This window comes from Micromonas commoda, chromosome 4, assembly GCF_000090985.2.
Source record: "Micromonas commoda chromosome 4, complete sequence".
In the NCBI taxonomy this organism is placed as follows: Eukaryota; Viridiplantae; Chlorophyta; class Mamiellophyceae; order Mamiellales; family Mamiellaceae; genus Micromonas; species Micromonas commoda.
This window is the reverse complement of record NC_013041.1, coordinates 617018-643257: the sequence shown is the minus strand read 5'-3', so window position 1 is coordinate 643257 and position 26240 is coordinate 617018. Positions and strand designations below refer to the sequence as shown.

The 26240-nt window shown below is 66.9% G+C and overlaps 13 protein-coding genes across 13 annotated transcripts; 6 read left to right on the top strand and 7 right to left on the bottom strand.

Moving 5' to 3' along the window:
- Nucleotides 1-52: 52 nt before the first annotated feature.
- MICPUN_80526 (exonuclease) lies at nucleotides 53-892 on the bottom strand (the record flags this gene model as incomplete). The annotated part of the gene is made up of 1 exon (XM_002501301.1): nucleotides 53-892. A coding segment is annotated over one exon (840 nt), but the record flags the coding sequence as incomplete, so codon positions are not given.
- A 635-nt stretch (nucleotides 893-1527) lies between these two features.
- MICPUN_57790 (H+-or Na+-translocating f-type, v-type and A-type ATPase superfamily) lies at nucleotides 1528-3510 on the top strand (the record flags this gene model as incomplete). The annotated part of the gene is made up of 1 exon (XM_002501684.1): nucleotides 1528-3510. The coding sequence occupies one exon, from the start codon at nucleotides 1528-1530 to the stop codon at nucleotides 3508-3510; it is 1983 nt and encodes a 660-aa protein (XP_002501730.1).
- An 87-nt stretch (nucleotides 3511-3597) lies between these two features.
- MICPUN_57789 (predicted protein) lies at nucleotides 3598-5625 on the bottom strand (the record flags this gene model as incomplete). Its single annotated transcript, XM_002501300.1, has 1 exon — nucleotides 3598-5625. The coding sequence occupies one exon, from the start codon at nucleotides 5623-5625 to the stop codon at nucleotides 3598-3600; it is 2028 nt and encodes a 675-aa protein (XP_002501346.1).
- Nucleotides 5626-5818: 193 nt separating this feature from the next.
- MICPUN_100015 (predicted protein) lies at nucleotides 5819-9222 on the top strand (the record flags this gene model as incomplete). The annotated part of the gene is made up of 2 exons (XM_002501683.1): nucleotides 5819-6062; nucleotides 6164-9222. The coding sequence occupies 2 exons, from the start codon at nucleotides 5819-5821 to the stop codon at nucleotides 9220-9222; spliced, it is 3303 nt and encodes a 1100-aa protein (XP_002501729.1).
- A 64-nt stretch (nucleotides 9223-9286) lies between these two features.
- On the bottom strand, nucleotides 9287-9913 carry MICPUN_80898 (predicted protein; the record flags this gene model as incomplete). The annotated part of the gene is made up of 1 exon (XM_002501299.1): nucleotides 9287-9913. One exon carries the CDS (start codon nucleotides 9911-9913, stop codon nucleotides 9287-9289), a length of 627 nt encoding a protein of 208 aa, XP_002501345.1.
- Nucleotides 9914-10388: 475 nt separating this feature from the next.
- On the bottom strand, nucleotides 10389-11006 carry MICPUN_76427 (predicted protein; the record flags this gene model as incomplete). The annotated part of the gene is made up of 2 exons (XM_002501298.1): nucleotides 10389-10673; nucleotides 10725-11006. Coding segments are annotated over 2 exons (567 nt in total), but the record flags the coding sequence as incomplete, so codon positions are not given.
- A 154-nt stretch (nucleotides 11007-11160) lies between these two features.
- Nucleotides 11161-11937, top strand: MICPUN_57785 (predicted protein; the record flags this gene model as incomplete). Its single annotated transcript, XM_002501682.1, has 1 exon — nucleotides 11161-11937. The coding sequence occupies one exon, from the start codon at nucleotides 11161-11163 to the stop codon at nucleotides 11935-11937; it is 777 nt and encodes a 258-aa protein (XP_002501728.1).
- A 70-nt stretch (nucleotides 11938-12007) lies between these two features.
- Nucleotides 12008-14170, bottom strand: MICPUN_57784 (predicted protein; the record flags this gene model as incomplete). The annotated part of the gene is made up of 1 exon (XM_002501297.1): nucleotides 12008-14170. One exon carries the CDS (start codon nucleotides 14168-14170, stop codon nucleotides 12008-12010), a length of 2163 nt encoding a protein of 720 aa, XP_002501343.1.
- An 866-nt stretch (nucleotides 14171-15036) lies between these two features.
- On the top strand, nucleotides 15037-16587 carry MICPUN_100013 (predicted protein; the record flags this gene model as incomplete). Its single annotated transcript, XM_002501681.1, has 1 exon — nucleotides 15037-16587. The coding sequence occupies one exon, from the start codon at nucleotides 15037-15039 to the stop codon at nucleotides 16585-16587; it is 1551 nt and encodes a 516-aa protein (XP_002501727.1).
- Nucleotides 16588-17061: 474 nt separating this feature from the next.
- On the bottom strand, nucleotides 17062-18184 carry MICPUN_52758 (predicted protein; the record flags this gene model as incomplete). Its single annotated transcript, XM_002501296.1, has 1 exon — nucleotides 17062-18184. A coding segment is annotated over one exon (1123 nt), but the record flags the coding sequence as incomplete, so codon positions are not given.
- MICPUN_100012 (predicted protein) lies at nucleotides 18172-19080 on the top strand (the record flags this gene model as incomplete). The annotated part of the gene is made up of 1 exon (XM_002501680.1): nucleotides 18172-19080. The coding sequence occupies one exon, from the start codon at nucleotides 18172-18174 to the stop codon at nucleotides 19078-19080; it is 909 nt and encodes a 302-aa protein (XP_002501726.1).
- SHMT (serine hydroxymethyltransferase) lies at nucleotides 19078-20575 on the bottom strand. Its single transcript, XM_002501295.1, has one exon. It carries the CDS (start codon nucleotides 20524-20526, stop codon nucleotides 19258-19260), a length of 1269 nt encoding a protein of 422 aa, XP_002501341.1. The 5' UTR covers nucleotides 20527-20575; the 3' UTR covers nucleotides 19078-19257.
- Nucleotides 20576-21259: 684 nt separating this feature from the next.
- MICPUN_100010 (predicted protein) lies at nucleotides 21260-25420 on the top strand (the record flags this gene model as incomplete). Its single annotated transcript, XM_002501679.1, has 1 exon — nucleotides 21260-25420. The coding sequence occupies one exon, from the start codon at nucleotides 21260-21262 to the stop codon at nucleotides 25418-25420; it is 4161 nt and encodes a 1386-aa protein (XP_002501725.1).
- Between the last annotated feature and the right edge of the window lie 820 nt (nucleotides 25421-26240).

Below are 26240 nucleotides of genomic sequence, written 5' to 3'. Positions count from 1 at the left end.
GGATCTAATGTGGAATGACGAAGAAAGTTCAAACAAAAAAGTCATACAAAAGTTATCGAGCGAACAGATTCACAACCTTGCCCAGCTTCAACCCCCCAGCCGAGCCCACCTCGTCGCCTCCGCCCTTCTTCTTGGCCTTCTTGCCGCGCTTCGTCGGTCGCTCCTCGCCGTCATCGTCGCTCTTTAACGCACCCTTGGACCCAACCCCGGCGGATCCCTTTCCTTTCCCACCCGCGCCGCCCTTGCCGCCAACCTGCTGCGCCGCCGCAAACTCCCTCTCCCAGTTCCGCTGGTTCTTCTGGTAGAGGAGCAGCGCCGCTCTCGCGTCGTCCACGGAGCTGTGCTCGCCGCCCTGGATCTCCAGCCCGAGGTGCTGCGCGCAAAGCTCTTTCAGCGACCTGCTCCCCCGACCGCGCGCGATCCCGGTGTCCTGCGCGCGCTCGTTGGCTCGCAGCGGACGCGTCAGCGGTCGGTACAGCGCGGTGTCGCGAGTCTGCCGCCTCGGGTGGTCGAGGAGCAACACCCTCAGGTCGTTCTTGAGCGCGTGTCCCACGAGGGTGCGTCCTTTCAGTATGTCCGCCATCTTGCGTTGGATCTCCTTGAACGGCGGCGCCCCCCTCAGGTCCTGGGGCCGCACGCCGGACACCCTGGTGCGGTAGTCGGTGACGGGTTCGGTTGGCGCGACGAACGTGTCCAGCACGACGTTGCCATCCTCGTTGACGACGGAGACGCGCGCGAGGATGCTGCGCCTGCCGTCCTCGCCCACGCCTACCATCTCACAGTCCATCGCGATGATGTCCGTCAGAGCCGTGTTCCTGCCCGTGGGCATCGGCTTCTTCGGCTTTGTCGGGTCCGCATGGGTGGAGCGAGGGAGGCCTGTGCGCTCGCCCGCCGCCGCCGCCGCCTCGCGCTCCTCGCGCTTGCGCTTCGCCTTTGGGTTCTTGCCCGCGCCGATTTTCTGCGGATTTACGATGGGACGATGTTGAGGTCAGAGAGAAATTGTGGAGTGAACGTCGTCAAGGTCGACCCCTCGGCGCTCCTCGGGAGCCCCCCGGCGGTGCGGTGGGGATTCGGGAAAAGTAATCGCTCCCTCCCGGGTGCTCACCGTGCTGAGCGCTGCCCAGTTGGAGCCGCCGACCTTGGCCACCGACGCGGCCGCCGCCTTGTCTGCGTCCTTGACCTTCTTTTTCTTCTTTTTCTTTTTGACCTCGCCGTTCGCAGCGAGGGCGACGATGGAGGCGACGCCCGACTCCTTCTTCCCCATCGCGCCCACGTTTCTGGAGTCTCGGCCGTCGATCCACGTCGTCCTGTCGTAGCTTTTTTCCGCCGCCCAAAACTTATCTTCGAAGGCTACCTCCTCCTCACTCTACGCCCGCTCCCGGTGGACGTATCGCTCACCAGACCCGCTCGGTTCTCTCGACCGTGCACGGTCGCGCGTGTTCGCCCGGCGGTTTAAGCCCACGCGCTCGCTCCTCGCCGCCAAAGGCTAGGAGAGGATCACCTTCCGAAGCTTTCTCCAATTCTCGGATGCCCACCGCCGGCGTCTCCCTGATGAGCCCGGCGTCGCTCTTCGCGACCGTCGCTAGACGGTCCACCCGTCACGCGTCATCGACCGTCGCGTCGCTCACCACCCGCGCTCGGGGATACCCGCCCGCCCGCCCCGGGCTCTCCCAGCTCGCCGGGCGCCTCGCCGCGCCCAGGGCGGTCTCCACCGTGACCGCCGAGATCGAGCCCCCGGAGGAGGAGGTCGCCTTCCAACGCGGCCCGGCGTCCGTGCACGCGGTCGAGGGCCCCCTCGCCGTGCTCAGCGGCGTCGGCGCGGACGTTCCCCCGGGCACGCTCGTCCGCATGGGCGACGCCGTCCAGGGGTTCATCCTCTCCCACCGAGAGCCCAAGACGTTCGCGCTCATGTACGCCGCCGGTCAGGGCGCCGGGGGTGCCCCCTCCGTGGGAGCCGGCTCCGGCGTCGCCGTCAGCCCCGGCGACGCGGTCGAGGTGCTCAGGAAGCGGCACTTCCGCATGCCCTCGGACGATGACCTCCGCGGGCGGTGGATCGGCGCGCTCGGCCAGCCCATGGACGGCGGCGACGCGCCCGGCGGCGGGGACCGGGACCTCGCCTGCGGAGAGGACCTCGACGGCGCCATCATCCGCGACCCGCCCGGAGTCGAGGACCGCAAGCCGATAACCACCCCGCTCGTCACCGGGATCAAGGCGCTGGACGTGCTCACGCCGCTCGGCCGGGGCCAGTGCATGCTCCTCACCGGCGAGCCCGGCACCGGGTTGACGCGGCTGGGCGTCAGCGCCGTCGCCGCGCAGGCGGGATCCGGAGTGCGATGCGTCTACGGCGCCACCGGAGCCGCCGCCGAGGACGGGGGTAAGGGCGCGGTGGAGGAGCTCAGGGCGGCGGGGGCCATGGGTCACACCACCGTAGTGTCCGTTGACGGCGACGCGTCCCTCGCGGAGAGGTATGCGGCGACCTGCGCGGCGTTTGCCGTCGCGGAGGGGGCCAGGGCGAAGGGCGAGGACGTCCTCCTCGTTCTTGACGACTTCACGGGACTCGTCGAGTTTACCAAGGACATGGCGAGGCTGTCGCCGCAGCTCGATAATCCCGAGGGGATAATCGACGAGGAGAAGATGGTGGAGTACGAGGGCATGATCATCAACGCGCTGCTCGCGGAGCGCCGAAGATTCCTGGGCACGACGCTGCAGCGGGTGGCGAGGATGTCAGACTCGCTTGGTGGCGGTTCGCTCACCTTGCTGGGTATCATGTACCACGAGAAGGGCGCGTACAGGGGACGAAAGGGAAGCAACAAGGACAGCGGGGCGGTGGGCAGCTCGGAGGGTGCGGACGGCACCCTGCAGCTACCCGCGGGCTTCGACCAGATGGCACCAGAGATGCAGGCAAAGATCACCGCCGCGCTCGAGAAGAAGAGGGATGCGGCGGTGAAAGCGGCCGAGGCGCGAGAGGCTGAGGCTGCAGCGAAGCGGCCGGAGGACGCTTACACCCAGCCGCGTTCGCTCGTGGAGGAGTTCATGAGCATCACCGACGGTCAGGTGATGGTCGAGAACTTCAGCGAGTCAAACGGTTGGGGCATCAGCGTTAAGGACAGCGTTTCCAGGATCGGTACCCCCGGAGCAGCGGGACCGCTCAAGTCCCTCGACATGATGCAGCTGCGACTGGACGTGATGCAGGCTGACGACATGCAGGCGTTCGGGAACAACGGCGACGAGAAGGTGCAGATGAGGAACAGGTCATCGGCGATCAGGGGCGTGCTGAGGCAGAGGCCTGGGGAGACGGCGGCGCTCAGCGCGCAGACGGTGGGCCTCTTTGCGCTTCAGAAGGGTTACCTCAAGAATATGAATGCGGACGAGGCCGCGGCGCGGGTGAACGAGGCGGTGACCAAGGCGAAGGATACGATCCCGGAGGTGATGGACGCCCTGGACACTAACCCGTCCAAGGCACTCTCCGCCGAAAACTCGGAGAAGCTTGCCTCGCTCTTTGCTGCTTGATGAAACAATTTTTTGATGCATGCGCGTAAAACGTCTATCCGAGCCTCGCTCGCGTTCTCCACGTACGTACCGTCACAAACTCTTCACTCACTGCGACCTGGCTAGGACCGCGTCGACGAGCTCCCTGAGCTTGGGCTTGGGCATCTTGGACAGCCCGCCCTTGGGCTTCTCGCCAGCCTTTGTCAGGAAAGCCTTGAATTCGTCGCCTGTGATTTTGTTCAGGTCGCCTCCCTCGCTGTGCTCCTTCCGGATCTTCGCGTCCGCCTCGTCGGGATCGACAACCTTCCTAGGCGCTCTCTTCGCTTTGGTCCTGTCCGGCTCCTTGACTTCCGGCGAGGGTTTCGTGGGGAGGACGGCGGGCACGGGCCTGGGAATGTTGGGCTTTTTGGGTGCCTTAGTGGCGGCGGGAGGCATGGCCGCCGAGTAAGCCTTCCTCTTCACACCGGCCATCTCCGGCTGAGCAGCGTCCATCTCCGTCAAGTAAGCCGCCATCTCATCGATCATTACGTCGTCCGCGGCCTCGTCCGCGGTCTCGTCCGCGGGCTTGGCCATGGGCTTGGCTGGGGTCTGAGGCGCGGAATTGGCGTGCTTGGACATCACCAGCTTCCTCACCTTTGGCTTGGGGTAGACCGCCTTGGGATCGGCATCGACGGACGGCAGCCGGTCGCCGTCGTCGTCGCGAGCGTTAGCATCCGTCGGGGTCACCGGCTGGAGCGGCGCGCGCGTGGGGACGGATGTTTTGAACGAGGCGACCTTAACCGCTCGAGGCGCGGTTCCAGGCTGGATGGGTTCCACAAGCACGGGGAGGGGCGAGGGAGATTCATCCTCGACGATGACCTCGAGGCGCGGCTTCAGGGGCGCGAGGGGCTTCGATTGCGACGCGAGGCGAAAAGTAGCGTCGTGCGGCGTCGTCGTGGGCACCTCGTAGGTGGCGACGGCTCCTCCCCGCGACCTACCCTTGCCCGAGGTCCCGGCGGCGTGTCCGTCCAGGTTCATGCCGATGCCGAGCCTGTCGGGGCAGCCCCGCAGATCGTCCGCCAGATCGGTTAACATAGCCGCCGCCTCGGCGTCGTTCATCGAAGCGGGGATCTCGGTGGCGCCGGCGCGGCCGAGGAGCAAGGACGCGGGCCACAGTCGACGCACGCGTTCGTCGTCGTCGTCGCAAAAGCGCAGCTCGGCAAAGAGGTCTCCGCCGTTGTCGTCGTCGTGCCAAGTCATCTCGGGGACGCCGTCGACTAGCTCGTACCTGGCGCTGAAATCGGCGTAATAGGCGTCGAGCGACTCGAACCCATAGGCGTCGGGAATACGCCGCAGTAAGGACAGGATGCGGGCCTCCTTGTGGAGCAGGGGAACGGCTGTGACTGCGACCAGGTCCTCGTTTTCGCACAGCTGTGCGTCGCCCCCGGCTCGGAAGGTGTCAATGACCGTTTGGGAGACCTGCGCGTTCTGTAGCATCGCGACGATGGATCCGAGGGGCTGCATGCGGATCGTGGCCGGCCTGATGGCGGGAAAGACGACCCTGTCGCCCCCGTTCGCGGCTCCTCCCCAGTCTAGCGCGGGTGTGGCCGTGAAGTTGAGGACGTCGAGAGTGGGGTTCTCGAGGAGGTGAAAGGGGGACGAAGTGAGAGCGGCGTCGCCGCGGCGTCTGACCAGGCGGAGGCCGTCCGGCGCGCGTCCGAGGATGGTCCATCTCTCGCTCGGGAGGTACTCGAGCGCTCGCTCGAGCAGGTTCGGGAGCAGCGAGCGGATGGCCTGCTCGTTATCGTCGGCGTTCCTCGCGGCGTGCACGAGGAAGTCGGCGAGACCCGAGGCGGCGATCCTGGCGAGGTAGAGGCCCACCGCGGACTCGTGCTCTTCGTCAGAGACCACCGCGAGGGTGCTGAAGTCGACCGGAACCACCGTGATGGCGCTCGACGGCGGTTTTTCGTCGTCCTCGGGGTACTCTTCCGCGAGTAGTTCCCCTAGGAGGACACTCTCCAGCTTGAGCGCCCGTCGGCTGAGCTCAGAGGCGTCGCTTAGCGCATTCTTAAGCCGGACGATGTTGACGCAGAGAGGAGGACGCGATACCATACCCGTGAGCGCGAAGTGACCGGAGGAGAGCTCCGGAGAAGGCATTTTGGGGTTGCGGGCGGACTGCGCGCGTGCACAGTGAAGCTCTCCTGTCCGTATTGCTGTCCGGAGGATCAGTCCGTCGACTAAAAACTTCGCGTTTCAGGGACTACAAGTCCGGGCGTAGCGTCACTCTGCTCACGCCCTGACTCGCTTCGGGTTTCGTGGCGACGTCGCGTATCGGCGCGGTCCAGTCGCCATGGAGGATGAGGGGGGCGATGCGGAGGCGCCGGTGAGCCTTGCGGAGCGGCACCACCGTAACCCGGACGGTGCCCTCCGACGCGACGTGTGGCCACGCATCGTGGACTCGGACATGAGGATACCGAACCACTACGCTGCGCTCCTTGCGCTGGCGGGAGAGACGCCAGAGACGGCACAGCAGATCGAGAAGGACTTGCCGCGCACCGGTGCGACCTTCGCAGTGCAGGGCCTGCTCAAGCCAGGTGCGTCCGTCCCGCCACTCGCGCCCGAAATTCGAACCTCCCAGATTCGGGAGAGGCAACAACTCCGGCTGACCCGCTTCGCCCTCACCCACCGTTCCCAGGCTTACCCATGTGGGAATCGCTTCGTAACGTCCTCACGGCGTACGCCGCGCACGACCCGGTCATGGGGTACGTCCAGTCCATGAATTTCATCGCTGCGTTCCTCCTGCTCGCGGGACTGAAGGAGGAGGATGCGTTCTGGTGCCTCATCGCGCTGGTCGATCGCGTCGTCCCGGGCTACTTCAGCGAGGGCATGGCGGCCGCCAAGCTGGACCAGAGGGTGTTCGCTAGGCTGCTGCACATCCATCTCCCCGCGGTCGGCCTCCATCTCGAGACTCTCGCCCCGGATAACATCGTCTGCGGCATAATCTCATCGCAGTGGCTCCTCACGCTTTTCGTCAACGTCCTCCCCACGGATGTCACGATGCGCATCTGGGACCGGGTGTTCGCGACCGGCAGCCGCGCCCCCCTCTTCGCCGCGTGCATCGCCCTGCTGACACCGCGGTCCAACGACGTCCTCGGATGCAACGAGATGGGCGAGTGCATCGAGCTGCTGCAGGGCTTGGGAGACGACCTCGGGGATGCCGACGCCGACGCGTTCCTCGCCGTCGTCGACGCGCACCTCGCGAACGAACTCTCGCCGCCAAAGGTGCTCCTCGAGACGGCGCGGGAGCGCGGCAGGTGTAGAAGGCCCTCCGACGCGGGTCTGCCGGACAGCGTGCTCGCGATAGCCCCCGTGACGGAGATTGACGAGCTCACCGCGGGGCTTTGTTCGGACCTCGAGGACGTGGTCGGGCGGAGGGCGCTACGGCGCGTGGACGCCGAGGACGGTAAGGCCTTACCTACCGAGGATCTCGAGTGCGATGATTGGGAGATGGCCGGGGACCTCGCGGCGGACGACGGGGCGTCCGAAGGCAGGGACCTCGCCGGTGAGATTGAGATGCTGCGGGACATGGGAGAAGGGCCGTCGAGAGCCGCTTCGCCCGAGGAGTACGGCGACGAGTCGGATTCCGATTCGCCCAGGAGGTCGATCGACGAGACGAGGAGGCGCGAGGAGTCCCAGTCCATGGCGTCGGGTCTTCGTCTATCCGTCGCGGAGGTGGACAGCCTCGCGTCGCGGCTGTGCGCGCTGGACGAGCGCATCGACGCCCTCCCCGTGTACTCGCTCGAGTACCGACGCTGCGTCAAGACGCTCGCGTTGGCGCCGCTGAGCACCGTGCACAGCAGCAGGCTGGACCCTCTGCGCGACGAGTTTGTCCGCGGCGAGGCGGACTTCAGGCTACTGATGCAGCGAGCGCTCGCGCTGGGGTCCGAGGGCCTGGCGTGGAGGCCAGGCGTGGGCGTTAAACTGTGCGAGTTCAACCCGGGCGGCGGGCTGTGGTCGTCTTGGGCCGATTCGCTCTTCGAACACGTCGTGCTGCGCGCGGACGGGCTCCTGGAGATACTGGAGAGGATAGCGCTGGAGCTGAGCTGGATCGTCGACGCGGTGCGCGGCGGCGGGGACGAAAAGGTTGGTGGGGCGGCCAAGAGGGTCGACGGGCGAAAAGGCGGGGAGGGTAAGGAGGGTGGTTCCTCGGGGCTCTCGACGGAGGGTTCGCCGCCGCGGCACGGATGGGAAGAGGTTTCGTCCGGGGCCCCGGCGACAGCCGCGGGGGGCAGACGGCCAAACTGGAAGCGCGAGCCCGAACCGCCCCCGAGCGCATCCGCGATCGCCGAGGTGAGCGGCTCGCACGCGACGCGAGTGTCCAAGGAGTTGAAGGTGCTCCTCGCCGGGGTGGCGAAGGTTGCCGGGCTCGCCCGGGCCGATCTCCCGTCTCTGGCGTCGAACACCGCCGACGTCCGCGCGGGTCTGCGGCGCCAGTCCGACGCTCTCGCCACCGCCGTATCCGAGTGGGCCGCCGCGGCCGAGTCCAGGCGACGACGCAAGACGGCGTCGACCCTGAGGGCGGTGACCGCGGCGGCTAGAGACGCGACGGGGGCGTTTGCTAAAGCGGCGGGCGACGAGGACGAGGACGGCGAGGAGCTCGAAGCCTTCGAGGATACCCCCGAGGCTCTAGAGGCTGCGTATGACGACGAGGCGGCTCGCCTCACCGCCGCCGAGGCTGCGGTGGCGGCCGCCGCGAAATCAATCTCGCGCAGGAAGACGGCGGTGGAGCGGGACTCGAAGGCGGCGGCGGAAGTTCGGGAGCACGCGGCGGCGAAGAAGGCTGCGGCGGATGCGCGCGAGGCTCGAATGGAAAAGGTGGCCGAGGCCGTGCGACGCGCGCTCGACGGACGCTGCGCGCAGTCCCACCTCGACGAGTGCGACGCGCTGGCCGAGGACATCGAATCGCTCGCTCGCGAATCGCTGCGGCTGTGGTCGGATCAGATGAGCCGGTGGGCCGATTTTGTTCGTAAAGCCACGGCTGAGGTTGCCATGGGATACGTCACGGTGGTGGACGCATCCACGCAGTGCGCGCAGGACCTCATCGAAGAGAACCACAAGCTCGCCGCGACTAAAGCCGCGGCGCACGCCAACAACCACGGCATCGGCGGTATGCTCAGCGACGCGGCGGAGTTTGTCGCCGCCGAGGCTGGTCTCGTCGGCGTATCCTCGCCCGCCGCGCCCGGCTCCGGTTCCGGGGGCCTCGGCAGCCTACGCGACCGCATGAGGGAGCAGAGTAAGAAGGCCATGAACACGATGAACAGTTTGGGGGGTAACCTGACCCACACGCTGCAGGGCGCGACCGGCGGGTTCGGGTTCAGCAGGTTCAAGGCGGGCGGCGGCGGCGGAGGGAAGGACCCGTCGACCCCCGCCGGGGCGCCCGGAGGAGGGTCGAGGGAGGAGCTCAAGGACGCCGGCGGGTCCGCGACGCCGGAGCCGACGCAGCAGCCGAAGGGGACCGGCGGGTTCGTCAGTCCCCTGGACGCGGGCATCGGGGAGCTGGTCAGGGCGGTGTCCCTGGGCTCGAGCGACGCCGACGGCGCGCCCAAGCCCAGGGCGGAGTCCCGGCAGCTCCAGACGCTCCGCGCGGACATCGGCAAGCTGGAGGAGAGGAGGGACACGCTGGTGAGGCGCAAGCAGGCGCTCCGCGAGCTGATCGTGTCGCAGACGAGGGCCAAACTCATGTCCGGCGCGTAGTTCAACCGCGAACGTGGCGCCAATGTATTAAGATGGCAGCTAATAAGTCCGTCTCAGCTCAACTTTAAAGCCTTTTCCAGCGGTAGAGGTACTCTCCTCGTTCGCCGCGCGGGGCGGTTCGCGCAAGCTTCTCCTCGGGCACCTTGGTCAGGCTGACACGCTCGAACCCCGCGGGTAAGAGTAAATCCTCGACGATTGTCGTTGACAGCGCGAACGGCGGTCCGCCCTCGTAGTCGCCCAAGGGGAACACCAGCGACACAATCTCACCCCCGGGCTTTATGAGCTTGGACATCTGCGCAGCCCACTCCTCTCGACGACTAGGGGGAATGGCGCAGAGAAAGGTGCAATCGTAGACCAGATCGTACCGTCCCGTATGGGTGAAGAAGTCGTCCACCACAACGGTGCAGTGCTCGGAGGCTGCGCTGCCGTCGCCGGCTTTGGCCGTGGACAGGTACGTGTCCGCAGCGGCCTTCGCTGTGGCCGAAATCTCCAACCCCGTGACTTTCCTTTCGGCTGACCCCAGAGCTGCCACCGCGTACCCTCTGCCACATCCAGGAACCAGCGCGTCTCCTTTAGGTAGCGTCCCTGTCATTATGAGGTCGAGGAACGCGGGCTCGACCCTGCTGGCATCGAAAGCCTGCCCTGGCTCGAGGCCGGCAGCCCACATAGACTCCCAATCGTGTCCTGGCATCGTGGCAGCAGCGGGTCCTTCCCGAAGCTTCTTCCCCGTTCGTCTAAGGGTAGGACTCGCGGCCCTTGCTGGCGGCTTGTGCGATCCGACGACGCGGTCGACGTGCGAGATTACCCGCCGCGATGTGAGATGACGAGAAGTGAGGGAGAGGCACGTCCGAGCTATGGACATGCGCACGCGTCAGTGGGGACGGACGACTCGCGGTTTTTTTCTGACCGTGTCGCGTTATGCTCACATGTGACAAGATTAAAAAGTTGGGCACTCACGAGGGAAACACCCGTTGCCCGCTCGCGACGCTCTCTTCCACCAGTTCGTTCACGACCCGCTCCGCCACGAGCGACGCACCCGTCCTCTTCCTGAACGCGTACACGTAGTACGTCGCCCTGTTTCTCTTGAGCTCCAGGCACGGCTCGCCGTCCCCGTCCTCCCCGCCCAGCGCGTTCTCCCAATCCCCCAAGCCGTCGTTTGACGTCGGATCGAAAAGCGAGAGTCGCGTCGCGGGTTCGCCGTACGTGACGCAGACGTAGTGCCCGCCGGGTTTGAGGACGCGACACGCTTCGCGGAGCATCCTCGCCGCGTGCGATTCGGGGTCGCGCGCGGGGGCCCTCTTCGTCGCGCCCGGGTCGAAGTTCTCCAAGTCGTCGTCGTCGTCGTCGTCGTCGAGCTGCTTCATGGTGTCCAGCGTCGCCTTGTCGATGACGCAATCCACGCTCCTGTCCGGGTAGGTCATCTTGGTCACGTCCATGATCCGATAGTCAACCTTGAAAGGATGCGGCGGCGGTCTGACGGGCGGGTTCCTCGCGTAGTTCACCAGCCTCTGCTCCTGCACCTCTCGCATGCGCAGGATGGCGTTCTCGCTGTAGTCCACAGCCTCTACGCGGCTGAAGCCTCGCACGGCGAGCTCCTCTCCCAGCGTGCTCGTGCCGCATCCGAGGATGAGCACGCGGTGGTTCCGTCGGGTGAATCGCTCGATGATGGGCTCGAGCTCGTCGTAACCCGCGTACCACTCGTTGTTCACCTCGCCCCTCTCCGAGGAGGCGCCCACCGTGCAGCCCTCCTCGAATCGCTCGTCCCAGTACGCCTTACTGCCGTAGAGCGAGGAGGTGTGGGGCAGGGTTTCGTCGTCTACCGGATCGCCGTGGAGCAATCGCTTCTCGCGCTCCATCGCCATTCTCTTTTCTGCAAGCCTCAGCACGAATGCATCGAGGCGCGACATGGTGCCCAGCGCGCGTTCGGTGCTTCCCGAAATGGCACCCTTCTCGGAATCTCGTCGCAGAACCAGTCGCGTAGTGCAGCACGATTCGATGCGCGTCCGTCGGTGCGACCACGAGGGGGTGCGTGCGTACGCCGCGGGCGTGCGTCGCGCGCACGCGCTGTGCTTTCCGGAGGAACGCCCGGAAGGCGACGATGAGATCGACGACGAGTTCTTCGACCGCGTCACCTTCACCCACGACGAAGCGTCGGTCACCTGGTTCCTGCTCTGCGACGAGGACGACGACGAATCGGACGAGGAGGAGGAGCAGATCGCGCCGGAGGATCGACACGTCGTGGGGTTTGCCGCGGCCGTGGTGTACGCGACGAGCGTGTACGGCATGCACGTCGCGGTGGTGCCGTCCTATCGCGGCAGGGGGCTGGGCAAGTGGCTCATGAGGGAGGTGCAGCTGTGGGCCATTGTCGACAAGGGAAAGGACCAGATACAAGCCACCGTGGACGCCTCCGCGACGAGGCTGCTGCGGTACTACGAGGAGTGCGGCGCTCACACCGAACGCACGGGGTTCGGGAGCGCGGACGCCCAGACGCCCACGGTGGTGCGCATAGCCCGGACGTTCACCGAGACGATCGCGCGGCGGGAGGTCGAATCCTCCCGGGGGCGACGAGGGCGGGTCGGGAAGCGATTCTACGGCGAAGGCATCCGAGAGCAAAAGCCGGTGAGGGGGTTCGGGAACGAGGCGTTGTTCGCGTGGTTCGGGTGGTTGCCGGTCGGCTTCCTCGTCGCCATGGCCGCCGCGCGCCTTAGCAAGTAGATGCACTCTTAGCGAAGCGTAAGTCACGCACGACGCTCATGATCTTAGGGCGAGCGAAGTCACGCCGGGGCTAACTCAGGTCCGCGACTTTCCAGTTGGGCGGCGCCTCAAACGCGTCGTCGTCGTCTTCGCCGTCGCCCGCCTCGCGACTGACGTCGAGTCCCGCCATGAGCGCCGCGACCGCCGCCCTACCCGCGGGGGTCCTCGCGCCCTCGGGGCCCAGCAGCAAGCCACCGGGGACGGAGCCCGCGCCGGCGGTGGGCCCGCCGCCGTCGCCGCCGCCGTCGCCACCCGCCGCCTTTTCTCGTCTCACGCTTCCCACGCGAACCCTGCCGGTGCCCGGGTCAACCTCCACGTTCAGTCCCATCGCCGCGAGCTGCTGCGAGTCCGCCGCCGCCTGCGGCTGCATCCGCTCGATCTCGCCCCTCGCGACGTCGCTCCCGGCGCACAGGTTGCGAACCCCCCACAGCGCCCACTCCCTCAGGTAATCGTCGCCGTCCTCGCCCCGAGTCGCCGCGAGGACAATCGCGACGCCTCCGAGCTTCGCCACCTGGTTGCACACCAACGGACGCGCAAACATGGCGTTGGCGAGCGGCGCGACGCAGTCCACGCGGTACCCCGGCCACGGCCGCGCGCGAGGGAACGGCGGGTGGCCATCCGCCAGCGCGGCTGGGGTGACGTGCTCGGGGTTTAGCCGGGGCGCCGCCGCGGGCCCCGACGCCTTGGACGTCTGACCCGCGCCCCTCGGCGGTGGCATGGCGGCGACGAGGGCGAGTAAAAGCCGGGGAAGGCCCATGGCGCACGCGGCGGACACGACGTCGCCGGGGGTCTGAACGATCCGGGGCTTGACCTCGCGCTCCGTGACGACGCGCCATATCCCGAGGCACTCCTCCAGCACGCACCGCGCGGCGGTCGCGTTCGCCTCGGCGGATTCCTCGACGAGTTTAGCCGACGCGACGGCTTCGACGGCACCCGCGGCCCTCGACGTGGCGTCCAACAGGTAGCTGAGCGTCCCCTCGCAGAGCACGAGGTGGGATTCGTGTCCGGCGTCGGGGCTCGCGTCGGGGTCAATCGCCGGTGCGCTGGAGACCTCCTCGCGAATCAGGTGCAGTAAGGTGGCCTGCGCCGACGAAAACGACTCGGAGTGGTCCTCGTCGTCACCGAGCGCGGCGTCGCCAAACGCCGCCGCGCGCCGCCGCCGCCGCGCGTCGTCCTCGTCCTCGTCCGAACCGTCCGGTCCGCCCGCGGTCAGTATCTTGGCTCGGAGCCTGTTATCGCGGTTGGCAGCCGTCTCCTCGGCGCGCGGCGCGAGCGACCGGCACAGCTGCGGCGCAAACTCCCCCGAAAACACGCACGCCCTCGCCACGAACCGGTGGAGCCACTCGCCGCCCCCCGCGCCCGGCCACGGCGCCATCGCCGGGTCGCACGACGCCTCCAGCAGCGGGATCCAAACCGTGCGCCCAGCCTCAAACCCGCACACGGAACCGACGTTCGTGGGGGGCTCCGGCGCGGACCAACCTCCCCACGATGTTGAAGCGTCCGATCCTTTTGCACCGTTGGACCCGATGATCCGTCGGACCCTATCGTGCGCCATCATGCACAGCGGCGGGTGCGCTCCGTTTGCGACGAAACCGCGCCTACTTTGCGCGACGTAGCTCGCGGCTCGAGGCCACAGCTCGGACCACAGCCTGGAAGAGGCGGCGTCCGAACCCGCCGCGTGCGCGTTCGCCGCGAGCTGCGTGGCGACGACGAGAGCCGTCGCCGCCGGGTTCGGGTTTGTCGCACTCCCGTTCGACGCGTTGGACGCGTCGTCGCACTCGGGTCCCGTGCGTCCCGCCTCGGTCGATTGGCGCTCGGCTTCGGCGGCGAGTACCGGGATGAGTCGGCGAAGCGCGTTGGGCACCGGGGCGACGCCGAGGCACGTCGCGTCCGTCGCGTCCCGGTCCCCCGCGCACGCGTTTCTCAGCGCGCGAAGTAGGTCGGGGAGGTACCCCGGGAGGTACCCCTGAGAGTCCCAACCCTCCGAACCCTCATTTGAACCCTCCGGACCCTCCGCCGCGATTCTCGCGAGTCGCGAGGCGAGAGCGGGGACCGCGTCGCGCGCCGCACCGGGTGTCCGCGCGGCCTGCGTGATGGCGCGCAGGGCGTCGGCCGCGGCGATCGCGTCGCCGGCGTCCGCCGCGGTCTCGAACGCATTGGCCGCCGCCGCAACCGCCGCCGACGACGACGACATCGTTGTTTGGTTAACCCCCCGAAACGATCAGCGGCGGGTCGGGCGCGACGGCGATGGCCTCGGGGACGTCCTGGGCGAAGTCCTGGGCGACACCGACTCTCGCAGATCCTGGAACGACCTCGACCGCCTATTCGGCTCCAGACAGCAGCACGATATCGCGCACCCCAGCCCTAGGCCGTGCACCCTGCACCTCCCGCCCGTGTGTCGGCCGGTCGCGTCCTCCTCCTCCTCCTCCTCGTCGTCGCTGTCGGCGTAGCCCGCGACGCCCGCGCCGGCGCCCCTCCCGCGCTCCGCGTCGCGCGGGTTCGGCGCGGTCCCGCAGGTGAGCAGGCGATACCACCCGTCCCAGTACTCGCGTTCCTCCCGGGCGCGTCGCTCAGCCTCAGCCTTGGTGACGGACCTGCGCGGGGAGCCGAGCCGCGATCTCGGGGAGGACCCGTCGCGGAGCTGCTCCGAGGGATCGCGCGGGGGCGGCGGAGCTCCGGACGGGGACGGGTCCGGGACCCAGTCCACGAGCGACGGCGGGCGGGCGCTCTTCGGGCTCGAGTCGTCGGACAGGGTGATCTCGGCCACGGACGGGTCGGGCCCGCGCGGCATCAGCCTGTGGCCCGGTATCGGAGATTCGTCTCGGAGACGGCGAGGCGAAACACCCACCAGACGCTTTGAAGAGCTGTGTCCAGCGAAACCGCGCTCTGTGCCGTCAGGGGCTTCGGGTTAGGGTTGCACAGCAGGCCAGTCAGAAACCCTAAACCGTCCGAAATCCTACCCTAAACCCATAAACCCACAAAGAAATTTTCGCAGCGTACGATGATGACGCGCTCGTGTCGTTCGTCTGTTGGTCCACTCCTCGCGAGGGCCCGGGCGGCATGGAGGGCCTCGTTCGGTGCCTGAGGGCGTCGGTTAGACCGGATGAAACGTCCGCGGCGCTCGTCGCGGTGCTCGACGGCCCGGCGTCGCGCGTCGGACCCGAGGGCGTCGAATCGTTCGTCTCGCTCGTCGCCGCGCACGGGGCGGCGGCGTCGGCGGGCAGGGCGCACGCGCGACGCACGCTCGTCCTGGCGGGCGCCGTCGAGCCCGCGAGGTACCGCGCGGAGTGCCCGAACGTCGTCGTCGTGGACCTTCGCTCCGACCCGCACGGGTGGGTGAGGGACGCGCGCGCGGAGAGCGGCGTCGCGCGCGGCGGCGGCGACGGGAGCGCCGAGGGGGCGTGGAGGATCGCGAGCCACGACCTGGCGGACGTCGGCGCGCTGGCGGCCGCGCTGGCGCGCGCGTTGGGACCGATGCCCGAGAAGCGGACGGACGATGGCGACGGCGATGGGAACGGCGACGGCGATGGGAACGGCGACGGCGATGGGAACGGCGAGGGTGGGGGCGAGGGTGGGGGCGACGAGGACGCCAACGCCGACAACAACGACGTCGACGTCGGGGTCGCGTCCGCGAGCGGCGCGACGAGGCCGAAGGGGCGGAGGTCCGCCCTGCACGGTCGCCAACCCGCCCCATCCGCGCGAACGTGCGTCGCCGTCGACTGCCTCGCCGAGCTCGTCGCCCACAACGGCGTCGACGAGACGATGGAGCTGGTGCGATCCATCCGCGCGGATCCGAGGGTGGCGTGCGTCGCGGCGTACCTCGCGGGCGGCGGGAGTGCGGGGTTTAAGAGTGCGGGCTTCGGCGGACACGACCACGGGACCGACTCACCCCTCGCGGCCGCCTCGCTCGCGGTGCGAACGGCGTCGTCCGCGTACGCGGTGGTGTCCGCCGCGCCGACGCTCACGCTGGTGCCCGACCGCGACGGCGAAGGCGGCGACACCCGCGGCGGTCAGTGCGGTCAGCCGGGTCAGCCGGACGCTGTTCTCGTGGCGACGCATAATAGACCGACGGGCCGGGGGCGCTCGGAGACGGATTCGGTGTTTACGGCGATCGCGCCGGGCGGTGACTCGGTGTTTAGACCGACGTTTGTGCCCGCGTCCGCCGCGGTGATGGACGCGTTGACGGACGCGATGGCGACCGCGAAATTGGTTGACGGTATCGGCGTTGAAACGGGCGAAGGTATCGGCGGCGGGGATATCGGCGCGGCGAGCTCCTCCTCAGCGGTGTTAGCGGCTGAGGCTGAGGCTGAGGCTGAGGCTGAGGCGGCTCGCAGGCTTCAGGCGTCGGTGCCGTTCAACCTCGGGGTTAACCCGTCGAGGGAGGAGGCGTCGGCGAAGGCTAGCGTCGTGCTGCCGTTTGAGCACCAGGGCGCGGGGAGGGACTACGACGAGGGTAACTTCCTGGCCTACCTCCCGAGGGACGCGGGGGGAGCGCGCAAAGAGGGCGGCGCCGGCAAGGCCCGAGGTCACATCATGTACGTGAGGGACTCCGACGACGACGGGGAGGCGCCCGACAGCGACGAGGAGCTCGACGAGGATATCGACATATGAAACCCTTAGACACGCGGTGATCATGATTCTACATCTAAACGAGCGTTCGAGTGGCTATCGTGACGACGAACGCGCGCATCGGTCGTCAATCCCCTTTCGCCATGATCTTAGCCCTTATCTGTTCCGCGGCTGCGCGCATGGACTCCGAGCTGAACCCCGGGAGGTTCGCATCCGGCTCGGGCTCGGGCGCTCCGTTGACGCGTTCATCCACAGCGACTCTCAGCGCCAACGCGATCGCCGCCGCCGCCTTCGCCTCGTCGTCACCCGACGGTCCCTCCCCTTCACCGTCGGGACTCCCGAATATCGCGGCGGCCTCGTCGCTCACCAGGCGGCGAGCATACCCCTCCGGGTCGGCGAGCGGCGAGAGCGCGTCCATCGTCACCTCGTCGCTGACGACGGCTGCGCCCCCCGCCGTTCCCCGCGCGGGAACAACCGCCCTGAACCTCACCGTCACGCCAACCTCCCCGAGGCGGCTCACCGTCCCCTCCCCGCCGTCATCTCCCGAGCCCTCTCGTCCTCCCGAGCCCTCTCGTCCTTCCGAGCCCTCTCGTCCTTCCGAGCCCTCTCTTCCTTCAATATAGCCCTCTCCCTCTCCTCCTTTCGACCGTCCATTCAAATCCCGCGACATCCGCTCCAAACCCGCCGTCCACGACTCGCAGTGCCGGCGCACGTCTCGGAGCATCTTCGCCTCGACGTGACCCGCCGCAAAGTCCGGCACGTTCAAGTCGGCGACGATCCCGCACGCGAACCGCCCGATCGACTTGACGCTCTCGCCCAGGACGTCCCAGAGGAACTCGTCCGCGATTGCTGGCTGCGCCGGATCGAACACCATGTTGAGGAACACGGGCGCGTATCGCGCCATCGGCGAGTCGAACGCGCCGAGTTCCCTGAGCCTCCTCTGCAGCGCCTTGATGCGCGCGCGGTTGGCCGCGGCGTCCCTCGCGGCGGCGTTCGGGTCGTAGGTGAGGACCAGCGGGTTGTGCAGGGAGGCGGCGACGACGTCCCGGTCGGATTGCTCCACGAGTTTGGACCGCTCCCGCGGCTCGGGGGCGGTCGACGTCGCGGGGCCATCGTCATCATTCGTCCTCGGCTTTTTCGCGCGAGGCGACGCCGACGTCTTCAGCGTCTCGGCGATGAGAGCGATGGGCTCATCGTCCGAGGACGAGCTCTCGTCTGACGAGGTGTCCATGGCGTCGCCTTCGCTCACGCTGAACGTCGCGCCCGTGCCCGCGGAGGTGGACGGACCGCTCATCATGAGCGACCGGCTCCTCGCCCTGCCCTTCTCCGCAGCGGCGGCTGCGCGCTCCGCGCTCGCCTGCGCCGCGCGCTGAGTCCTGTTCATCTGCACGCGCAGCTCGGGCGACATAACCACGTGCGCGTGCCACACGGGCTTGCTCATCGCCTCCACCGGCACCGGAGTGCCCCGGGCCGCCTGCTCCACGGCGGCCGAGTACGCCAACGGCGCCATGTTCACTGTCGGCTGTGGGTCACCTCCGATGAAACTGAACGCGGCTCGACCGGGTGCTGTGGTGAGAACAGGAAGATTTAAACCCAGCTGTCGCATTCCGCAGCGCGCGACCCGGCATGAGCGGGACATCGCGCAGCCGCGCCGCCGCGCCGCGCGAGCAGATCGGCGTGGCAAATAGGAGGCTCGGCGGGGACGAGCTGCTCGACCTGCTAGGCCTCCGTAGCCGCCGGGATGTGGAGAACGTGGACCCCGAAGCGGTCGTTCATAAGGCTTCGAGGGATCCGGCCGCGCTCGCCAGGGCGCTCCGGGACGAGAGCGTGACGACGTGCGCGCACATCGCCAGGAACGGTACCGGCAATCGATCCAGACGGCCGAGGCTGCTGCGGGCGGTGCACAGGGGACACGAGAGGCGAGCGACGTCGTCCACGTTGTACTGCGGCGAGTGCGAGGACAGACTGGTGGCGAAAGGGCTGGTGGACCCCGAGCGGGCTCCCGCGCTCGCTCCGCCGCGTGTGTCGGCGAGAGGTCCGGCGCGTGTGTCGGCGAGGACCGAGACGGACCCTCCACCGTCGGAGGAGGAGGAGGGGTTCTCGGAGGAGACGGAGCGGATGCTGAAGGCGAGGAGGCGAAGCAGGTTGGCGCTGCTCGAGGCGCAGCTCGCGCTCGTGAAAAGGATGGAGGGTCGCGACACCGCCGAGTCCAACGCGGAGTCCAACGCGGCGCCGACTACGCCGGCGCGGGAGCAACCCGGGGAGGTACCCGAGCCGAAAGACTCCGAGCGCGCCGAGCCGGAGGGCGCGGTGTCGACGCATACCCCGCGGAGAGCCGGGACCCGGCGGAAGCCGCGGACGCCGATCGCGTCTCCCGGGGCGGACAGGATGCACGATGCGCTCGTGGCCGGGTCGATGTCCGACACCTCGCTGCTGGCGGACATAGAGCGACTGATGCGAATGTCCTCCTCGGCGGATGCCGCGCCGGCAACCCCGGGGGAGGTTTACGAGTTGAGCCCGTCTCCGTCCAGATGATGGCGTTCATAGAAATCGATTAAAAAGCTAGAGTCACGTCCCAGCTTCTGGTGTTACAAGTTCTTTTATGCAAGCGCTGCGTGACCCTCGGGGGCGCCCGGGCGAGCGCCCCCCAACTGTGCTAAGTGCGTAATAAAAGTACCTTCGTAGAAAAGAATTCAGCGCGGTTCCGGCGCTTTAGATGTCGACGGACTCGCGGGTGAATCCCGGCATCGGGAAGGATTCGGCGAACGCCTCCACCTCCGCGCGGAGGGTATCAACCGCGGGGTTGCCCTCGAGGCCCAGCTTCCAGTCCTTGAGCATCTTGCCGTGGCTCGCCTGCACCTCCAGCGCGAGCTCAACCGCCTTGTGGAGAAAGTCGGCAATCTTCTCGAAATCGTTCTCCTTGAGGCCGCGGGAGGTCATGGCCGGCGCGCCGATGCGGCAGCCGCCGGGGGTGAGCGCCGAGGCGTCACCAAACACCGCGTTCTTGTTGAGGGTGATGTGGAGCATGTCGCAGATGGTCTCCATCTTGGATCCGGTCAGGCCACAGGGGCGAAGGTCCCAGAGCACGAGGTGGTTATCGGTGCCATCCGTCACGAGCTTGTACCCCTTGGACATGAGAGCCGACGCGAGCGCACGGGCGTTCGCCTTCACCTGCTGCTGGTACCTCTTGAACTCGGGGCCCGAGGCGTGCTTGAGCGCCACCGCGAGCGCGCCGATCTGGTGGTTGTGGGGCCCGCCCTGGAGCGCGGGGAAGACAGCCATGTTGATGCGGGACTCGTAGTCGTACGTCATGCCCTCGGGTTCGCCCTTCTTGGAGGGCCTGGGACCGCGGCGGAAGAAGATCATGCCCGCGCGCGGGCCGCGGAGGGACTTGTGCGTGGTGGTGGTGACGATGTCGCAGTACTCGAAGGGCTGCGCCTGCTCCTCGGCGGCGACGAGGCCGGAGATGTGGGCCATGTCCATCATGAGCATGGCGCCGCACTTGTCCGCAATCTCGCGAAACTTGGCGTACTCCCAGTCGCGGGGGTACGCGGAGCCGCCGCAGATGATCATCTTGGGCCTGAAGTCCATGGCCTTCTCCTCGAGCTTGGCGAAGTCGATGTAGCCGGTGGCCGGGTCGAGCTTGTAGGGGAGGGACTCAAAGAAGATGGAGGTGGCGGAGATCTTCTTGCCATTCGCGGTGTAATACCCGTGGGTGAGGTGGCCGCCCGAGGGAAGGTCGAGGCCCATGATCCTGTCGTGGGGGTTGAGGAGCGCGGTGTACACGGCCATGTTGGCGGGGGAACCGGAGTAAGGTTGCACGTTGACGCCCCACTTGGACTTGTCGAGGCGGTAAGCGGCGAGCGCGCGGTCCTGGCAGAGGATCTCGACCTTGTCGATGTTCTCGTTGCCGCCGTAGTAGCGCGCGCCGGGGAGACCCTCGGAGTACTTGTTGGTGAGGCACGAGCCCAGAGCCTCCATCACGGGCGCGGAGGTGAAGTTCTCGGACGCGATGAGCTCGATGCCGCGGCTGTGTTCGGGGAGATGGGAGAGGGGCGGGAAGGTGAGGGCGGGAAAAAGAGGCGAGGGTGGAAGCCGATTGGCGCGTGTTGTGTCGGCGCGCGGGGTAATCCGGGCGGCGTGTGTGCTCACATCTGACGGAGCTTCTCCTTCTGGACGAGCTCGTAGATCTCGGGATCGGCATCCTTGAGGGCCTTGAGGGACTCGGGGAAGACGGATTCCTGTCGTGCGGGGGTCAGGGGACGCGGTCAGCGGGGTTGAGCTGCGTGTGGGTTCCGGGCCGATCGACAGTGGCCGACAGAGCGACGTCACAGATCGGATCCACGCCGTGCGACGCGACGGGAGGTTCGGTTCCGTTCGCGGGTGCACAAGGTGACGGATAGGGGACACGCACCATCTTTGCCTTGATACGTAACCTTGCACGTGGATTCCGCGCGGGAACAAGTAGGGCGAGCGCGCCGATGGCACCAGGATTTTCACGGCAGGCGGCCAAGAGCATCTCTCGCTGCGATCGGCGATGATTCTCAACCGTCGAGCCCTGCCGTCAAAATTCCATCCAAAATTCCGGCCCAACTTCGCAAACACGGAAAAACACTAACTGCGTTCCAGTTGGACGCCCCGATTCAACACCCCCAGGTTTAGGCTGCAACGATTTCATACAACGGGGAATTCCGGGTTGTTTCTCGGCACCGACATGCGCGGCCTCAAGATGCGCGGCCTCACAGGAAGCGGCGCGGAGGAGGTGCGCGCCACGATGAGGTTCGGCAGAGCGCCCGATACGGACGGGACGGACGATGAGCGAATCCTACTCATCCCGAGCGAGCACGCGTCCATCAAGCTGCGGCGCCCGTGGCATCAGCGCCCGTGCGCGGGGTGCTTCGTGATGCTGCTCCTCTGCCTCTTCGGCCTGGCGTGCGTGTCATTGCCGTCGTTCGAGTCGCCCGGGACGATCACCGTGCTGAGGGTGAGCGAGGCGGACGTGAAGATCCGCGACGTCGCCGGGTGGAGGGAGGTCGCGGACGATCCGCCGGAGACCGCGAGGCACGCGGTGACGCTGGCGGTTCGTCAGGATCGAGACGCCATCTTGAAGGCGCTGGCGCGCGTCTCCGACCCGGACTCGCCGTCGTACGGCAAGCACCTCACGCGGCGGCAGGTGGCGGAGCTGGCCGCGGACCAGAAGGCGGTCGCTTTCGTCCGGGCGTACCTCAAGAAGGTGACGTCCGCGCTCTCGGTGCAGACGCGGTGGTCCCCCGGGAACGATTACGTCCGGGTGGAGGGCAGCCTCGGCGACCTCAACCGCATCTTCAACGCAGATTTTCGGCGGTGGGATCGCAGGGTGAACGGGCGGACGGTGCACGCGGCGTTCCGCACGCGGGAGATTGCGGTGCCGAAGGATCTGGAGCGACACCTGGACGGAATACTGGGCGCGCTTCATCTGCCGTCGGGGCAGCTGCGGCACGACTCCAGGGGCGTCGGCATCGACGGCGACGACAAGGACGACGCCGCGGATGCCGACGAGGCCCTGAACGACGTCGCGATGAGCGGGTTGTTGGACGGCGACGACATCGGCGGCGGGAGCGGGCCCACGGGAAGCATGTACAGCGAGCGGCCGCCGCTGCGAATAGGCAAGCCGCCCATGCGCAGGAAGATTGACGCCAAGGAGTGGTTGCTCAAGGAAGCGGAGAACCTCGCGGCCGAGGCCGGCAACGACCCGTTCGCGGTCGAGGCCTTCAACGTCGCGACCGGGGAGCGGCGGGGCAGGGGTTCGGGCAAGGGCCAAAAGAAGGCGTCGGCTGACCCCGTCGCAGCCGTCGGTTTGCGCGGTGACATGGCCGCCGACGAGCGCGACTCTCTTATCGAGCGCGCCGCGAGGTACGCCGCGTACGCCGACGAACGCTCGGTGGACTCCTCGTGGGCGGAGAAGGACGCGGGGAGACGGTTGGAGGGTGCACTGAGCGCGAGCGCTCTCGGATCGGCGCGGCAGCCGCGGAGAGGTTTGAAGTTTGCGTCTGTGGCTGCGGTGAACCGGCTGGGTCGCGACGAGGGTCAGTTCGTCGCCGTTCAGGCGGCACCCTCCGACGCCTACGGCGTCACGGGACTCGCGGGGCACAGGCGATCGGCGACGGCCAAAACCTCCGGCGACGAGGTTCAGTCCGCCGCCGACGACGCGCACGGCAAAACAGCCCCGGCTGCGGCTGCGGCCAACAGCGTGGTCGTGACGGCCAAGCCGGCGGGGCAAGTCACCGAGCCCCCCACCGCGTCCAAGCGCGAACAGCGCGCGGCCGAGTCCGCCGGCGCGGCGCGCACATCGGATCAATCGTCGGAGAAGTCCGAGCAAGACAGGCTCGCGGCTGAGGCTAAGCAAGCTGCGAGGGAGGCGTCTGAGAAGGCCAAGGCTCAAAAGGCGGCTCGGGAGAAGGCGCTGAAGACGGAAGAGAAACAGAAGTGGGAAGACAAGGCCAATTTGATGTTCGAGAAGATGGAGACGGAGTTCAAGGAGATGAAAACGTTCATGGCGGAAGTCGTGCACAGGGACGACGGGGACGATTCATCTTCTGATGCGGATACGACCGAGTCGGGCGTGCCATCTGGCCTCGACTACGGTGACGACGACGTAAAAAAGATCAACGTCGTTGTTAAGAAGGGCCCCGTCGACGGCAAATTGGACACCAAGGTTGCGTCGCTCGACGTCAGCAGGACCCTGTCTGGCGGCGGCGATTCATCTTCTCTGACCGAGGACCTTCCCGGGATCAAACCCGAGGGTAAGTCGTCGGGTGGCGTCTCCGCGGTTGAGGTGGATGTGCAGGATTTCCTCTCCGAGCCGGGACACTACGAGGCTGGATACTACGAGTACTCCGCGCCGTACGAGGACGAGGACAGCTCCGACGATGACGTGTGGAGGTTTCACCTGGACGACGACGAGGAAATCCGCGCGTCCCGCGCCAACGCCACCCTCCGACACAAGCTCATGCTGGAGGAGAGGCTCAAGTCGCTGGTCACCCCCGACAAGGTGCTCAGTTACTACAACGTTCCCCGGGGGAGCAAGGTGACGGACCCTCGGGCGAGCGTTGGCGTGGGGATGATCGCGGGTGATACCAGACGATGGTCCGCGACGGTGTGGAAGTACTCGCAGTACTTTAACCTGTCGCTCGGTGAGGTTAACGCCGCGCCCAGGGTGGACGCCTTCCTCTCTGCGACGACTTTCAACGATGAAGAAGAGGACGCGACCGAGGAGAAGGTCCAAACGGATTCCTCGTTCAAGACCCGCGGCGGGCGCAGGGCGGGGCCTTCGTCCAAAACTTCCAGAAAGTCTGCCGATTCCATCGAGAAACAGGTCAAGGATGAGGTCAAGGACATGGTCAGCGGGACAGTGAACGCGGCGGTGGGGGCGTTGGACAGCGCCGCCGCCGCCGCGGGCATCCTCACCGACGCGGCACTGCCCAAGGAGTCGAAAGCGAAGCTCGCGGCGTCGATGGTGGACCCGTCCCTCGTCGTCGACACGTTCAGCGGCGCGGGGTCGTCGTTCGACCCGTCTACCAAGGCGACCGCGTCCTTGGCCACAGCCCGTGAAATTGCCGGGCTGGAGTCTAACGGCGTCGCTGACCTCGGCTGGCACGACGCCGGCGCCAGGCGAATCGAGACCAACCTGGACGTCCAGGCCGCCACATCCGTCGCGCAGGGTGCTGACGTGGACATCTTACTCACCACGCACGAGCAGCACTACGGATGGGAGGCTCTCGACGTCTTGTTGAACGTGGCGGCGTCGGAATCGCCGCAGTCGGTTTTATCGCTCTCCTTCGGAGGCATGGAGAAGGTCCGGACGCTGGACGAGGACGGCAAGGTCACCCAGCCCACGGTCAACCCCGTGGCTGGCGGCAACGCCTCCGCCTCCGCGGTCATGACTGACCTTTTTGGGTCGAAACAGCGGGAGGCTGAGGCGAGTTACGTCCGCGAGAGTCACTCCTGGGACACGTACGAGCGGATGGACACGGAGATTGCCAAGCTTGGCCTCAGGGGCGTCACCGTCATCGCGGCGTCCGGCGATAACGGACCGTTCTCGTACGGCATTCCCAACCCGTACCTGACCTGGGCCATGCACGACTCGCCGTGCGCGTTTGGACCCTCGTTCCCCGCGTCCATGCCCCACGTCACCTCCGTGGGGGGAACCACCGGCGGCAAGGACCCGTTCAAGCCGGAGAGAGCCGCCGCCGTGGAGCTCGGCAGCAAGATCTCCTCGGGCGGCGGGTTCTCCTCGATATTCCCCCAGCCCGAGTGGCAGAAGGGCGCGGTGGGTCGGTACCTCGAGGAGTACGCCTACGATCTCCCTCCCGAGTCATTTTTCAACGCGTCTAATCGCGCGTACCCGGACGTGGCGCTCGCCGCGGAGGATATCGCGATCATATTCGCGTCCATAGGCGAGGAACCCAAGCCCACGCCCCAGCTCAACACGCAGCCGGCTAAGCTGGGCGAGAGCGGGGAGCTAGGCAAGATACGGGTGGACTTGGGCGGTGAGCTGGCGCAGGTCAGGCACTACCTCACGGAGTCTTCCGGCACCAGCTACAGCGCCCCGCTGTTCGCGGGTATGATTGCCCTGATCAACGATCAGCGGCTGGCGCAGAACAAGAGCACAGTCGGTTTCATCAACCCGGTGCTGTACGGGCTGCACAGGACCGCCGCAGACGTGTTCAGAGACGTGAAGGAAGGGTCGAGCAAGTGCCCAAACCCTGCGATGACCGGCGCGATGGTTGGCTGCTGCAAGCACGGGTTCAGGACCGGGAAAGGGTGGGATCCGCTGACAGGGCTGGGATCAGTTGATTTCTCGAGGCTTCGGGACGAGCTCCTGAAGCTCCCGTAGTGTTTCATTGTCATTATTAGTTGTAACAAGGCTTAGCCGCACATTAAGTGTTACTCGTACTTGATCGCTACGCTAAGTTGACCTATTCGTCATCCGTGCCAATTTCGGTGCCCGCCGAGGAGGAAGCCGACTGGCTCGCGTCCTCGTTCCTCTCGCTGAGCCGACCTAAACTGGAGGCCCAGTCCGAAAGCGCCCTCCCGCTGTCGTGCTCCGCCGTTGCCGGGTCCAGCCCGACCACCCGGTAATCCAGGCGCAGGTTACTGCTCTTACCCAGCTTACTCATTCGTTGAGCGGCGATGACCATCTGGGCAACCTCCCTGAGCCGCTTTGCGATGAACGACTCCGTCTCCTCCACAATCTTCTTGGCGTGAGCCCTGAGCTTAACCTCCAACTCTGGGTTGGAGCACACCAGCTGCAAAAATAGGGATTTGCTGATGCCCACAAGCTCCACCTGGGTCTTGGCCACGGCGGTGACCAGCCGCTTGGTCCTGTCCAGCATGAACGTGGCGTATCCGATGAAGTCGCCCTGCCGCCACTCATTTATCACAATCGCGTCGTCGAGCGTCTGACCCTTTGCCACGTGGAGCTCTTTGACCTCGCCTTTTCGCACCCACCACACCATGGCCGCGTCCTCGCCCGCGGAGAAAATGATGGAGCCCGCGCGGTACCGACGTTCGGGGAGGTCCTCGTTAATGGACGGGAACGAGTCGATGCCCATGCCGAGCTTAATCTGAAGCTCCGTACGGAGCTGGCCGCTCATCTGCTTGCGAAGCTGCCGGAATTCATTAGCCTTCTCCTTCGCTGCGGTCGCCGCCTTCGG

Bases quoted from the DNA above. Each gene is read 5' to 3' on its own strand.
- SHMT (XM_002501295.1), bottom strand. From the start codon at position 20,526: ATGGAGGCTCTGGGCTCGTGCCTCACCAACAAGTACTCCGAGGGTCTC.